Source organism: Gopherus evgoodei, chromosome 6, assembly GCF_007399415.2.
Source record: "Gopherus evgoodei ecotype Sinaloan lineage chromosome 6, rGopEvg1_v1.p, whole genome shotgun sequence".
NCBI lineage: Eukaryota > Metazoa > Chordata > Testudines > Testudinidae > Gopherus > Gopherus evgoodei.
This window is the reverse complement of record NC_044327.1, coordinates 52778333-52793401: the sequence shown is the minus strand read 5'-3', so window position 1 is coordinate 52793401 and position 15069 is coordinate 52778333. Positions and strand designations below refer to the sequence as shown.

Genomic DNA, 15069 nt, shown 5'->3' with positions numbered 1-15069 from the left:
AGGAAAAAATAGATACAGCTTTCAGTTGTAAGAGCTAAAACAACTCCACACATTCTACTCTCATGTGTGAGTGTGAGGCTCCCACTAATGGAATACTTTTAAAAAAACTGTTTCCACATAAGTGACAGTGAGGAGTATTTCTATTGCTTGGCACAGTGTACATTGTGCTAGTGGTGGTCATGGCTGAGATAGGAAACATTTATGTTGTTGGGTGAGCTGTCTGGCCTTTTCCATTTTAGAGAAGCATAGTTTATGCCTTGTAATATTCCTTACGAGCCAGAAAGTTAAACTTATATGTTTTTTAATAACAAAGTCCCCATGTTATGCTACATAAACATGGACTAAATTTATCAGAAATACTTATCTAGAAACTGCCAGTTCTGCACATGCATGCTGAGGTGTACAGAACCTTTTTTTTGGTTTACTTTTCAAAATTGCCAATGAACCAAAAAAATTATTTTCACAGTTTTAGTATAAATTCCTTTTTCAGAGTAGAATAAACTTTAATGGATTGATTCTCCTTTTGTTACACACCAATGATTTCCATTAACATTAGTAGGAATAAAACACAATGCATAGCTGGGTGAAATGAGTCATACGTCCATGTGACTTGAGAAGAGCAAAAATCTGTCTCTTGTTTTTAGTCTTTCAGCTCAGAGAGCTGCTTTATTCTACAAAGTTGCAGTTCTGGAAATTCATCCAACTTTTTCTAGGACAGTAAGTACTAGAGCCAGAAAAGCAAGGAAAATCACCTTTTGATTGATTTCTACCAACTGTTTGAAGATCAGTGATAAGCTCCTCTGTGTGTTTAGGAATGAGTTATGGTGGGTTTGAGATTAGAAGACAAAGTATGCGAGGGGGACATGCTGGCTCCACTGAAGACAATGGGAGTTTTTCTGTTGACTTCAGTGGAGCCAGGTTTTCATTCCAAGTGTTTTGGCATTAGGCGATGATCCTGGGTGGGGAATCCGTTTCCTTATTTTCCCCCAAATAATGTTGTAAAATAACGTATAGTAGGGTACAAAAATTTCTCACTCTTCAACCCAACTCCCCAGATACCATCACTGCTTTTAGCTTTCTCCCTGTGACACTGATGTCAGCGCTCAGGTGGGTGGGGCAAGTGATGACATCACAAGAAACTGATGAGGTTACAATAGGTGGCTCAGCCTGAATCCCCAGTCTTTGATGCTGTGGGCTTAAAGTATTTGACCTCCTCCCAGGAGAAACACGCAACAAGCAGACAAAGGGCCAGGAATATCTGCACACACAGGTTAGCCCAGCGTCTGGATAAGGAGTCAATATTAGAGGGGAAAGGGATCGATTCTGATTTTAGTAATTCCTTGGACTAAATCCAGAGACACTACATTGGGATTTCAGATGAGTGCCTCTGGATTTATGCAGGTGAGCAATCTGGTTCTTCCTTTAGAGTTCCAGAAGCATTGGGAGTACTTTAAAAACCCTATCAGCTCTGAAACAACTTGAAGGACAGAACCAGTGGGTGAAGGACATGATGGAAATTTCCAAGAAGCCTAAGGGGATTAGACACTCAAATACCTTTAAAAATCAACGGAATTGGTTTGCTCAACTCCCTTGTACTGCTTTGAAAATCCTGGCATGGTTCATACATTTTCTCTCTGAAGCCTAAATACAATAGTCCTGAATCTGAATCAATTGACAATTAATGGAATATTGACAAAGGGTCAGAAGAGGCTAAAGAGCTATATCTGGGGAGTTAGTGAGAGGGAGAGTTTGATTGATTTGGGTTTTATTCTAAGTTCAGCCAAAAACTTAAACTAGGATTTTCAGATCTGCCGAAGGGAATTTGAAAACCAGTCTCCATTTAATTTTAATGGGAATTGGATGTCCTAATTGCTTAGACAGCTTTCAAAATCTCAGACTTCATTTCTCCATCCCTTAGCTTCTCATCTATAAAATGGGAATAATTCCCTCCCTCAGAGGCTAAATTCAGGGATGTGTGAGGCTCAGATACTATGGTACTAGGGGCCTAAATAGGTAGCAATAGTCTGACCTCCCAATGTTATTCACTGGAGGGGGTAGGGGGATGGGGGGGTGGAGAAAGCAGACCATGCAGGAATCTTTGGGTGGAATCCCAAGGTTTGTGTGATACTGGAGCTCTGACTATGGATTTGGTTTCCAAAGCTGTCCAGAGGTTTTAGGTGCCCAATTTCTATACATTTTAATAGAATAAGACTGATATATAGCCTCTCCCGAAATCCCAGCTCTCTAGAAATAACCCCCACTCATTTCTCTTCTCTCCTCAGACACCCCACTCCTAAATTCCAGTTGTATTTGTGCTAATATCATTATGATTCCAACAACATAGTCTCAGGGTGAAGGGGTTGTAGTGATGATGTCTTGGTGGGGAGGCCCATCCTTACAGTTTCTCTCTTTCCCTAGCCCAAGGATGTCAGAGTTGGAGAAAGCCTTCCGTAAATTTGCCACATACGGTGACACGGCTGCCACTGGCAATGATATGACGGGCAAGAACTTCTCCAAGATGTTGAAAGATTGTGGTGTGATGGATGGGAAGGCCGTGACCAGCACCGATGTCGATATTGTGTTCAACAAAGTCAAGTGCGTGGGCAATGGAGAAGAGACGGGAGCAACAGATAAGGGAAGGGAGGGGAAAACAAAGAGGGGAGGAGAGCTGGTTCCCCAGTGTGATGAATGCAGTAGGGATGTTCTGGACTTTTTGCTGCCACCACTGGGTCAGGGAGCTGCAGTAACTTCCCATGTCTGTTCCCCTCTCACTGCAGGACCAAAGGCGCTCGCACCATCAACTTTGCTGAGTTCCAGCAGGCCATGAAGGAGCTGTGTGGCAAGCGGTTCAAGGGCAAGTCTCCTGAGGAGGCCCTGCAGGCTGTATATGCACTGATGGAGGGCAAGGAACCAGCCAACGTGGGTGTAACGGTGAGTACCAGCTCTCCCTAAGGTGTCCCAAATTTGGCACCCCTCACTTCCCTACCCCAGCACCAGAGCTCCCTGCCATCTGTACAGACCCCACTTGGGGCAGGAATGAACTTGTTATGAGGACTCATCTTCCCTTCCACCTGCCCAAGATCCCACTTCACTCAGGGAAAGAATGAGCATAATGTGAGTCATCCCACCATAGCGAGATAACACCCCACTCAGGGCAGGAACTAACCTAATATGAGCTTCATGGAGATATTATATCCCCCTGAGGCAGGAATGAGCCCAGTACAACCCCCACACAGGTCCCACCCTTTGGGATAGACCTGAAACTATTGTGAACTCCACCTTCAATTCTGCTGACTTTTACTGGGCCCCGTCTCTTACAGAAAACCACCACAGCTGGTGGGGTTGATAGACTGACAGACACCAGCAAATACACAGGCTCCCACAAGGAACGGTTTGATGAGAGCGGCAAGGGGAAAGGGATAGCTGGCCGTGAAGACGTGACCGATGGCAGTGGCTATGTTGGGGCCTACAAGGGAGCTGGCACCTATGACAAGAAACACTAGAGCTGACACTGCACCTTAGGGAGCCCTACACCCTGTCCTCTCCTGTAACCTAGGAGGGAGGCCATTAAACATCTCATGCTCATTGCACCTTGGCGCGCGCGCGTGTGTGTGTGTGTTATTTCTGGGGGAATACCGCGCCACTCCATGCACACAGAATTAATGTCCCCTACAGATGTCTTTGCTTCTCTGCAGAAAAAATGACTTCTCACAAGGAAGCAAAGGGAAGTCTTGAATAGTCACGTGCCTCTCCCCAGCACCACAAGTGTGTCCGTTCGGGCACCTGGAACAATGGCAGAGAGAGAAATTACTGTAGGGGTGGGGGAAGCTGAGGATGACCTGGCTGAAGGCTCCTACCCTGTGCTGAGCTCAGCTGCTAGTTCCGGCTGGGTTGGAGGAGGATGGGACTTCCTCTTCCCTTCACAGGGCAGCTGGGTTGGGGCTGGGTCAGATCTACCCCCAGGAACCTTCCCCCGGCTGCAGAAAGCTCTGCACTCTCCCCTCCACTGTCTGCCCCACATCGTTCCTCAGCCATGGGGGAGAGGTCACTGTACAGAGAGCTGCTCCCCCATCTGTCCAACCCCCATGCATCCAGCCCATACCCACATCCTCCCCACTGAACCCCTCTACACCCAAACCCCCACCCCGCCGAGCCTCATTCCCTGCATCCGGAGCCCACCCCTGCACCCAGACCATCCCCCCCACAGATGAGCCCCCTGCACTTGACCCTCCCATCCCAATGAGCCTCCCTTGCACCTGGCTCCCCCACTAAGCCCCCCCCACACCCAGCCCACCCCTGCTGAGCCCTATCTTCCCTAAATCCAGACTCCTCACCCCCACTGAGCCCCAACCACCTTCACCTGGACCCTGCTACAGAGTCCTATCTCCCTGCACCTGGAACTGCCCAACAGCCCATGTGCATCTGGACCCCCCTCCACACACACAGACCCCGTCCAGGCAACCCACATCCAGATTTCCCCACACAGAACCCTCTCATCTGGCTTCCCTCACACTAAGCCTCATTACACTTGGATCCGGGCTGAGCCTGCCTGCCTACACCTGAATCAAGGGCCAGGGCTGGGTGTGCATATGAGACTCTGTTCCTTTTACTTGCTATCTTGGTGCACCTGGCATGGAGCGGGGGGCAGGGCCCTGGGGTGTTTCTAGGACAGGCCTGGCCCTTGCACTTTATCAATGTTGGGTGCAGCCTCACCGCCAACTCTGTATTTGGGGAAGCTACAAGGTGATCTCTCACACCAATGCAATGCTGGAGCCTGCACATTTATTCATAGACAAATAAAATATGCAGAATTTAAAAATATTGTGTACAGAATTTTTATTTTTTTTTTGGCACAGAATTCCCTCAGGAATAGTGTGTGTGTTTGACTCCCAAATAGGGGTGCCTGGTGTCCGATCAAAAAAGGGACCCTGGTAGCTCCAGTCAGCACTGCTGCCCAGGCTGTTAAAAGTCTGATGTGGTGGGGGCCTGCAGCAGCTATCTTTGTGGAGCCTAGGAGCAGTGAGCCCTGGTGGGCAGGGGGGGTGGATCCCAGTGGAGGGACTGGGAAAGACAGTAGCTACCATGGTGGCCCCCTCCCCGCCATGATGAATGCTCCCCAGCCAGCAGGAGCAGAAAGAGGAGCCAGCCCGGCTCCTCACAGATTACACAAAGCTGGAGTGAGGGTAGGGGCCCAGGGTGAGCTGCCAGTGGCTGTCCCATAGCCTGCACCTGGGACCTGCTGCTCCGGGCTTGTCTCAGGACCATGCAACCAGCAGCTAAGGGGCTGTGGACTTGTCAGTCTCCTCCCCAGGGGGCTGCACAGAAGCCTGGGGGTAAAGTTGGGCTGCTCTCCCTGTGAATGGATCCAAGAAGAGTTGGGCAGCAGCTGGGTGTGGTGAGAGTGGCCAGACTTGGGGGACAAAGGCGAGGGGCTGGGGATCACTGCAAATGGTGGTGAGGGGGGGACCTGCAGCAGCGTTCTCCCTAGAGCTGCTGTGATTTGTCTACACTGGGGGATGCAGCAAGCCAGGGGCAGCAGTGGGCTATGTGTGTGTGGCACTTGTGGGGAATTTGTTCCCCATTCCCCCCCCGCCCCCATTCCGGAGAACAGGATAAACTTTTGTCCTTGGTCCACTGACCAAGCTGTGTGTCCAGGATTCATGGCAGAAAGTGCAACCTCTGAGCACTGGGAAATGCCAGGGCAGTGCTGGTGTGGCTGCTATGTAAGGGCTTCCCCAAAGCCACCCCAGCCAGAGCCACCCACAGCCTATACGCCACACCCCCTCCCATACCCCTGCCCCTGCCCCAGCCCAAAACCCCTTCCCACCCTTGGCCCCATCCTGGAGCCCCCTCCTGCACCCCCAATCTCCTCCCACACTCCCAACTCCTAAGCCCCAGTCCAGACACTCGACCCCCACCCTTCAGGCCCCAAACCCCTGAGTCTGCACCCTCAGTCAAAGCCCTCACCTCCCCCTGCCCCAGCCTGGTGAAAGTGAGCAGGGGAGGGGTGTGTGTGTGAGAGCAAGCAATGGAGGGAGGGGGAATTGTGTGATCTGGGGCAGGGCCTTGGAGAATGGGTGGGACCTTGGGACAAGGGGCAGGGCAAGGATGTTTGGGTTTCTACAATTAGAAAGTTGGCAACCCTACTCCCAAATCTAGGATTTCCAGGGGCAGGACAGCTGGTAAATACCTGGATGTGGGACTGGAGGCGTCCCACCCAAACATGAACAGGTCCAGGCCAGCTCAATGCAGGATCCTGACACTATGCTGTTTTTGGCTGCTGTCTGGTGGACGCCTCAGCTCTATTTTCAGGCTTATGTTTATCAAAGCTCCCACTGGGTATGGAAGGAGCAGGAATGTAGCCAGCTCTAGAGTGCTGCAGAAAGCCAATGGGAGAAGCTGTTGAGCTGGGTTGTCAATACAGCTGGGTTCTGTTCTAAGAGGAAAGAGAGGGGAGGGGTTGATAGGGCTTATGAAACATGGAGGGGTAGTCCTGATTCCACCCTTTGGTGTGATTTAGTAGTTAGGACGCCAGGAGTTAGGACTCAGCTGTTTATGGAGAGTGGGCTCTTACATGATAACCAAAAGGATAAGTCAGGACTCCTTTAGCTGTTCTACCACACACTTCCTGTATGACCTCAAACAAATCACTTCAGCTTTCTGCCTCAGTTTCCTCATGTATAAAATTGGACTAATCTTATTTTCTCCCACCCAATAGACCAAATTCAAGCTCAGTAATGCCAGTGTAAATGTGGAGTAACGAGACTCACGTTAATGGAGTTATTCCACATTCACACATCAGTAATTGAGCAGAAAAACTGGCCCTTAGTCTATTGTGTCTATTTAGATTATGACTGCATTCCTCCCCTACACATACTTATGCATTCCATAGAACAAAGGTTCTCAAACTTCATTGCATCACAACTCCTTTGTGACAACAAAAATTACTACGTGACCCCAGTAGGGGGGAAACTGAAGCCTGAGCCCTTCCAAGTCCTGGGGCCCTGAGTTGGGGGTGGTGGGGGACAGCTAAAGACCAAGTACTTCAGTCTCACACAGGGGCCTATAACCTGAGCCCTACCCGCCCTTAGTGACGCCATTCAAACATGGTTGTGCCCTGCTTTGGGTCCTGATCAACAGTTTGAGAACCAGTGCCATAGAACAAGAAGGGAGCATATGGGCGGCCAGTGAATGCACCATTGGGGGAAGCTAGCCCCAGGTCCCTCCGCCTCCGTGCAAGGCCCCTCCCCTGCTGGAGTCCAGAACACATGGCCAGGTGGGAGCACCCCAAACTCCAGAGTGCTGGATGGGCAGTACCCGCCCAGCCTTGAGCCTTGTGTGCACGGGCCCCAGTCTCTCAGCCATAGAAGAGCAGGCAGGGAACTGAAGCAGGCAGGAGGGAGCATGGGGGCGGGGTAGAGTGTGGGTGGAGCCACACCAGGCTGTTTGGGGATGCACAGCCTTCCCCGGCCTATGCTACCCCGTGTCTATGAGGGAGAGCTAAATCACAGCTGCGCTATGAAGAGCAGCTGCCCCAGCAACACAGAACCCCCTAGCAGTAATCTAGAAATGCAGGGATGACCAGGGTATGAAGTGATGCAGCCAAGGAATCCCAGCACCCCCTAGTGTCTGTCTGGGGAGAAGCAACACGAGTGGGTAGGGAGGGGAGTAACGCATGCAGCCCAGTGCTCCCTGGTATGAGGTTTGACAGATTGAGCACTACCAAGGTAATAAGGGTGGCAGCTGCAGCTTCACAATGCCCCCTTGTGGTGACAGGGCACAGCCAGGGTATGGTGGCATGCCCACCTACATAGTGCCCCTTCGCAACCCAGCTCATGAGACAAGGCATGACCAGCGTACAAGGGAGGCTTATTGCAATTTTTTCCTGTCCCTCAATGCAGGCAGCTCTGGAGGCTTCAAATACTTCAGCTAAGGCATGGGATACAGCATGTACCAACCTCCCTTGAATATCCTCCTTCATTACCCACATTCACCCTCTGGCAGGACAGTTGACTCTGTCCCCATCTGACTTCCCTTCCTAAACTGGGGGAAGGTGCCTTGGATGTGAGGAGAGGGGGTAAAAACTTCAATTAGGGAGGCAGTGGGGGCCTGAAGGGTTTGAGGGGAGAATTTCCCCTGAGATTGCCATTGCTCTCTGCCCTCTATTCCACTATGTTTCTATACCTTAACACATTTGGATATATCTTTTAATGTCAAAGCTTAACTCGGAACTTCACAGGTTTATGATGTTTGGTTTGGGAGTAATTGCCACATCTCTGTAATAGATTTCAGCCTCTGTGACTGATACCTATTATTATTATTCATTCGTATTACTGTAGCATCCCTCGTCACAGGATCTCATTGTGCTGGACCCTTCACAAACAGAACAAAAATCAGCTCCTACCCCGGAACTTATAATTTATATACTCTCACCCTTAACTCCATCTTTACATAGTATTTGTCAACAAATATAATATGAATTTTAAATATTGTATATGTTTAAATATATTAAATACTTGTCAGTTACATTTTCAGCCACTGTAGAAGCATTAATTATTCAATATAATTCCAACTTATGTAGTTAAGTTACTTTGTTGTAAAGTGCTTTGAGATCCCTGAGTGCAAAGAGGAGCAGACCCACGTATTTTTCTTGGAGAAGCAAGAAACACAAACAATATTTCAAAATAGTAGGGGAAATAAACTAAGAACATATGGAGGAAAATACAAGCCTCATCCTTGCATTTTATGGCAGAACTCTGACTAGTCAACACATAGCCTCTGTCTTCACTGCTGCTTGTTTTAGTACCTTATGTCCTGTACAAAACTGCAAGCAAAGTACATGTACATTAAGATAGGACATTATCCAAAACAGCTATTGCACCAGAGGAACCAACCATAGAACATTCTCTTGTCACTCTGTTTTCCAGGGCAAAGCTGTGTTTTGTTTATACAGGTAGCAGGCAACTGCAACCAGTATATTTCATAGCTACTTATTCCTCCTTGTTGGCACTCTTATTTGCTTCCCGAAACAGCTCTGCTTGCCTGATATTGTACTGTTCGGGAGTCAACGTGACTCAGAGGCTGCAGGACCATTGCCCCATTCTGGGTGGTAGGAGTCATCCCCATAGGGCATGCCCTCAGTGCTCGTTGGGAAGGCTGAGGCCTCCTTCCTTTGCAGCCCAGTGCTCCCTTTCTTTCAATGGGCTGAGAGCCATCCAGGAGGAGAGAGGCCTCAACCCCCGCCTCACATACAAGCAGAGAACTGTGTGTGAGTACAATATCCTGCAACTCCCGCAGTGGGTTCTGTGCATGGGGACCTTGACAAACAACCCCTCAGTTTGTGCTCTCCTCTCCCATTGTGGTGGAGCAGACCATGCCGAAAACTAAGAGGAGCCTTGTCTGTGAGGATATTCTTTCAGGAACTACAGAGGGGAGCGCTGGCATAATTGCGCCCTGCCTGTGAACTGTCACTCTTCCAAAGTGATAGAGACCCTTCGAGCATCACACAGACCTTTTACCAGCTGGACTGGTAAAACGATTTGGACAAAATTCTACTAACGCCCAGGGAAAAGAGCAACACTAGAACCCCAGGTGTTCCAGCTCATTAGGATTTCTTAAAAGATGGCCGTGCAAAAACTCTGCTCTTGCAGAACTCCCTGCCTCCCCCCCAAAACCCCAGCTTTCTGGGAATAATCTTCATATTCTAGTATTGTTGGTAACTAAGATTTCATTCTTTCTTCCACACGTCACAGAAAATGTCTCTTTTTGTCTCGGTTTACAGTGGCAATGGCCCTCAAGGCCCTGAATAAACTTGTGAATAAAAAGCTGATCATAACAAACAGCATCTTCTATGTCTCAAAGCAGAAGAAAACTACTCATTTTGACTCCTATAGAAAACATTTAACTTTCCCCCCACTTCTGCTGAATACAGCAAGTACGTAACAGATAAGAGTTCAGATCAGCTATTAGATTTCCAGAAATATAAATCAGAGGCTTGATTTCAGGATTACTTTACAGCCTGCATGCATTGTATACAGTATATACTGTAACAAAGTATCTGCTGAACAAACTGAACAGCTAGGAATTTAAATATACAGGTATAAAATAGTCAGATTTTTTTAAAGGAACAGTTTAGATGTAACTAAAGAATTGCAAAAAAAAAAAAAAAAAAGGTTGGCACAGAAGCAGCTGTGGGAGCTTTGGGAACAAATTGTGAGCTTTGAACTTGTGTACTGCAAGTTCTGTTTTGCATTAAAGTGGATACAATCAGACAACTGAGGGTGACTTTCTGAGACGTGACTTACTCAATACTTCATCCTTTAACCTAAATTGTGCAGCACTGTATCACTAAGAAGAATCAGTACTTGTTCTACCCGCTCAATATATGCAAAATCTATGAATGCGTCAAGAATGCCAGACTTACAATCCATAGTGTCTAAGCCCTTTCACTTTCTGTGAGTGGATGGACAGAGTCATGGTCTATTGAAGAATTTAAAAACAGTACCTGAGCCACACAGGGTTCTGCAACAGCACAGCAAGAGCAGAGCCTACAATTGAATGTCTAAAGAAAAAGGAGCTGGACTAGCATTCTAAAAAGACAGGAGCAGCCATGCAATATACAATATCTTGTTTGGCCCGGGTTTTTACAATTACTTTGCCAAGTGTCATACAGTAGCTGTGTATCGCAGTGTGCAGAACCCCTACCTGATATCCAGCAAACAAGGCATGTGCCTACCTACTCAGACATCAAGGAGTGGAGTAATAAAGTAGAACTGGGATCTGAAAACCCAATTAAGTACTCGGGTAAGACAGGAAGCACTATAAAAAGTTAGAAGATTTTACATCAGTGATATTATCCTGACCTGCAAACTCTGAAAATCAAATGGTAATGTATGTGACTCCTTAACCATTTAATAACTCTTCTTTTATTTTTATATTATTAAACCTTTAGTTTTTAGGTGCTAAAGGATTGGATACAAGCGTAGTTTTGGGATCTGAGCTATATCTTGACCTGGGGAAGTATCTGATCCTCTGGGATTGGAAGAACTTTATAGATGATGAATCTGTTTTTCAGTAACCTTTCATCATAAAGACCAGGTGCCTTGGTGTTAATAAGGGCTGGATTACCTAAGGGGACTGTTTTGGCTTCATGTTATCCAGTGTTGTACTATAGAAGCTCATATTGTTACTGGTTTGGTAAAGCTAATTATAGAATAAGCCACCTGCTTTGGGGGTGTGACTGGCCTGTTTTATCAGTTCACCCTGAGTTTGGCACTCTCAGCTCTGACCCACACCAGGCATGCTCCATGTGCCCTGTTTTACAATTGTTATAATCTGCAAGGGAATAAGGGAAAGCTTAAATGATGCTCTGTTTCTGTAATACATCGCTGTCGCTCATAAACCCATTCCTACCCCTCACTTTCTTGCTTCTCCAAGAAATAAAAAATCAAAACAAAATAGCCATTGTTTTGTAGGCTGCATAGGGTTTCTGGCTTGTCTCTGCAGAGCCTGCAGGAAGAGCACAACAAATGGGTTTGCTAGAACTGCCCTGCATCCTGGTGGCATTGATAAAACCGGCACACAAACAAAAGAAGAAGAACCAGAGACATATCCACTTGAACTTCATTTTTTAAAAAAGTGGTTGCTAAATACAAGAGGGCAAGGTTTTGGGTTTTTGGGTTTTTTTTTGGCCAACATTTCAAATACATGGTGGGCACAACTGAAAAAAGTTTCCTTTTACCAGATTTTCCGCTTAGTATGAGCATAATGGTTTTAGTGATATTGCTGTTGTAGAGAACAAATATTGCACAAACCAGCAATATTTTATTCCAAATGTGGAAAAGAAAACCATTTATATTCACTCACAGTAGTGCAGTCATGTCTTCAAAATAGACATGTAAATATGAATTCAAAGAAGCAACTGCACTCCTAATATTGTAGTTTTTGTCTGTGTGCCAAATTATTGCTGTGCTTTTGAATCTTTGTTTTGAAAAGGGGAAGGCAGCCATTGCAACACCTCTTTCATGCCCCTTCCCCAGCATCTGGCGCTGAGCAGAAGCACTGGGAAGCTAGCGCTGCATCCTCTCCCTCAGGGCATTCCTCTGGCCCAGAGGGATGTTCGTATGGCAATGTAAAGCAATTAATATGATGGGCAGTCTTTGTATCTGTATATTTATACCTGCTGGCTGTAAAGGAGTTCATGGAAATGAGAGCTATGAGTGTGATGGTCCATCAAGATGTGGCACTCTGTGGAAAAGCTGAGGTGACTGAAGGAAAAGGTGAATCTCTCAGCCATTCAAAAAAGGCAATGACTAGGCTCAGTGAATATTTCTGTGTATGTTAAGGTATCTAGCTGCTATTCACCTCAACTAATAGGTAGGGCTAAGGCTCAGGGGAAATGTGGGTGATTGCTATAACTAATTACCCTAACCTGAGATAGCTATGCTAAAATTGATAGAATGTTATTTAATACCACTACTTTCATTTATGTTTCTAGAGGCAAGCTACGCTACCCGAGACTGAGGTGCCAGTTTTGTTAAAATTCATGAGCGAAGCAACACTCAGTAGTGCTTCGATGGGATAGGAGACTTCCATGGAATGACTGGATGCTCCAGGCACGGAGGTATTGATTTGATAGGTGGCATGCATCCCTCTGAGTCAGTACTCAAGCTCTGAAGGCTGGCTGTACTCCCTGAGGTGTCAAGTATCAGAGGGGTAGCCGTGTTAGTCTGGATCTGTAAAAGCAGCAAAGAATCCTGTGGCACCTTATAGACTAACAGATGTTTTGGAGCATGAGCTTTTGTGGGTGAATACCCACTTCGTTAGATGCATCTGACGAAGTGGGCATTCACCCACGAAAGCTCATGCTCCAAAACATCTGTTAGTCTATAACGTGCCACAGGATTCCCTGAGATGCTTTCCTTCGCTATGGTCATTAAAATAGCCCAGGATACTTTTTGCAAGAATTAGAGGTGCATTTTCCTGGACAAAATTTATTGCAGGAAATTACATACAGCAAGCCTAAGATTTCCACTCTCATTCACTTAGTTACAATATTCTTTTCTTCTTGCCCTAACGTGGGCAGTGTGTTACTGTGTGCTCCAACAACTGTCATGTTTTATCCCAGAGTTGGCTGCACTCGAATGATAGGGGAAGTGATGGATTTATTTAATTACTTACTTTTTTCTAAATGTATAATCAAAGTGAAAATGCAAATTAAATTAAAGGTAGTTACAGAAAATAAAAGGTAAAAGTATTTAGAGAATAAGAGAGTATTAAGAGGATTAAATCTATTCAATCACTGCCATCTGCTGGCAAGATGTGTTTCTTACAGCTGGATCAGCACAATTCTAAATGACTAACAGATTGAGGAATATAATTATTGAACATTTAAAAATAAAGAGAGATAGTTTCAGATGTTTAGTCTGCACCTGTTACCAGTTCTAGTTGTAATTATTTTAGTTCATGAAATTATGGGTATTATTTTTGGTTCCTAGTTTTAAAAAAAAATCTTCACTTGGTGTATTTCTCGATATATTTACAGTTTACCTACACACTGGTTCTTTTCAGTTTCTTTAAGTAAGCAATGAAGAGGGATGAGTGAGTGGGAGCAGAATACAACTAAGTAAAAAGATGCAAGTGATTAAAACAGATGGTCACCGACATGGTATCGAATGCTTTACATAAATCATAATCTTAGAGATTATACTTTTCCATCAATGTAATAAATACATCTCTCCGAGAGGTGGTAACTAAGTGCAAGGAAGAATTCCTCCAGTAACCTATCAGCATGTACAGTGGGGGTTACGTTGACCTAATTATGTCTCTCAGGGTGCAGGTGTAGACCAGGCCTGACTAAGGGAATCACAATCTGGCTCAAAATAAACAATCACAGTAATTTGACAAACACATATTCTCTACCTTATATCAGTAATGGTTATAATTATTTTTATTACCTGTTTTCTATCTCAGTCAAATATATTTTTAAAAGGATTCTTATTACAACCAAACCTTTTACAAAATAATACCTTTAATTTCAGTTTAATAATATATTCATTTAGGTCATAAAACTTTGTATTCATACACTGTAGGCTTTTATGGCAAAGCTAAAAAACAATAAAATACTACTAATCAGGATCTTTCTTCACTTTTAAAAATGTTTAAAAAAAGAAATTGGAGGAGGTTGATCCTTCCCAGCTTTGTCACATTAGGCCATGCTCTCAGAAGGTCCAAGAGCATGTGGAATTATAGCACTTGCTTGGTGATGGGATTTATACTTAAATCTCACTTGTTTTTGATTTACATCCAATTTACATGAACAGGTGGATTACCACACATGGAGATTCTAAATTTTCTGTGCAGAAGTGAGTGCTCAAAAATCAAACAGCGGCAACTTCTGGAAAATGTGGCCATGCAGACAAACAGATGCTGAGATATCTAGCTTTTCAAACCAACCAATTTACACACTGGTCCCACTTGGATAAAGATAAATGGTCTTCATTTTCAAAAGCAGCTCATGGTTTTGAGTGTCTCTAAATATCAGGAACCTTTACAATGTCTTCCACTGGACACCTCAAAACTAAGGCATTGAAAAATAACTAGTCACTTTTGAAGATGTAGGCCATTTATCCTTAATTTAGTAAAAAGAAACACATTTTCTTACACTAGATCTACAGGACCTACAAATATGTCACAATGGAAACCAAACTCCTATAACCCTCTTCTATGTTTGAAACATTGGCACCGTTTAACCAATTCTTTTTCAAAGGACAAAAATACCATCTAAACTACATTTTAAAATACCCAGTTAATTTTATGGTAAAATATATATGTTCTGAAAAGACATAGAAATAAATATATCAAGCCTTAAACAATATTCTTCAGTACCTTTACATACCCGTATTTCCTGTAAAAATAAAATGTGTATCAATTTATGTGCATGCCAATAAATTAATTTTGGGAACTAGTTATCTTATAAGAATAGTCTACATATATTTGGAAGGTGTAAACACCAAGAATTATTTAGGATTGAATACAGGGCTCAAAATTAATATTGGAGTATGGTGCTGT

The 15069-nt window shown here is 45.1% G+C and overlaps 2 protein-coding genes across 6 annotated transcripts in view; one reads left to right on the top strand and one right to left on the bottom strand.

Annotated features, from left to right (window-relative positions):
• LOC115653437 (tubulin polymerization-promoting protein family member 2-like) overlaps positions 1-4186 on the top strand; it is a 34582-nt gene extending 30396 nt beyond the window's left edge. For both annotated transcript variants that reach the window (XM_030566775.1, XM_030566773.1), the window contains 3 exons: positions 2419-2595; positions 2778-2931; positions 3321-4186. In XM_030566775.1, coding sequence (XP_030422635.1) covers positions 2426-2595; positions 2778-2931; positions 3321-3503 — 507 coding nt within the window. In that variant the 5' untranslated portion in view covers positions 2419-2425 and the 3' untranslated portion in view covers positions 3504-4186. The remainder of the gene's footprint in view (positions 1-2418; positions 2596-2777; positions 2932-3320) is intronic.
• The window catches only part of SYK (spleen associated tyrosine kinase), a 103806-nt gene that overhangs the window by 797 nt on the left and 87940 nt on the right, over positions 1-15069 (bottom strand). For 3 of the 4 annotated variants that reach the window (XM_030566770.1, XM_030566769.1, XM_030566771.1), the window contains one exon: positions 6098-6436. In XM_030566770.1, coding sequence (XP_030422630.1) covers positions 6244-6436 — 193 coding nt within the window. In that variant the 3' untranslated portion in view covers positions 6098-6243. Of the gene's footprint in view, positions 1-6097; positions 6437-15069 lie in introns of those variants that run through there. The other variant, XR_004000922.1, reaches the window with a different exon arrangement.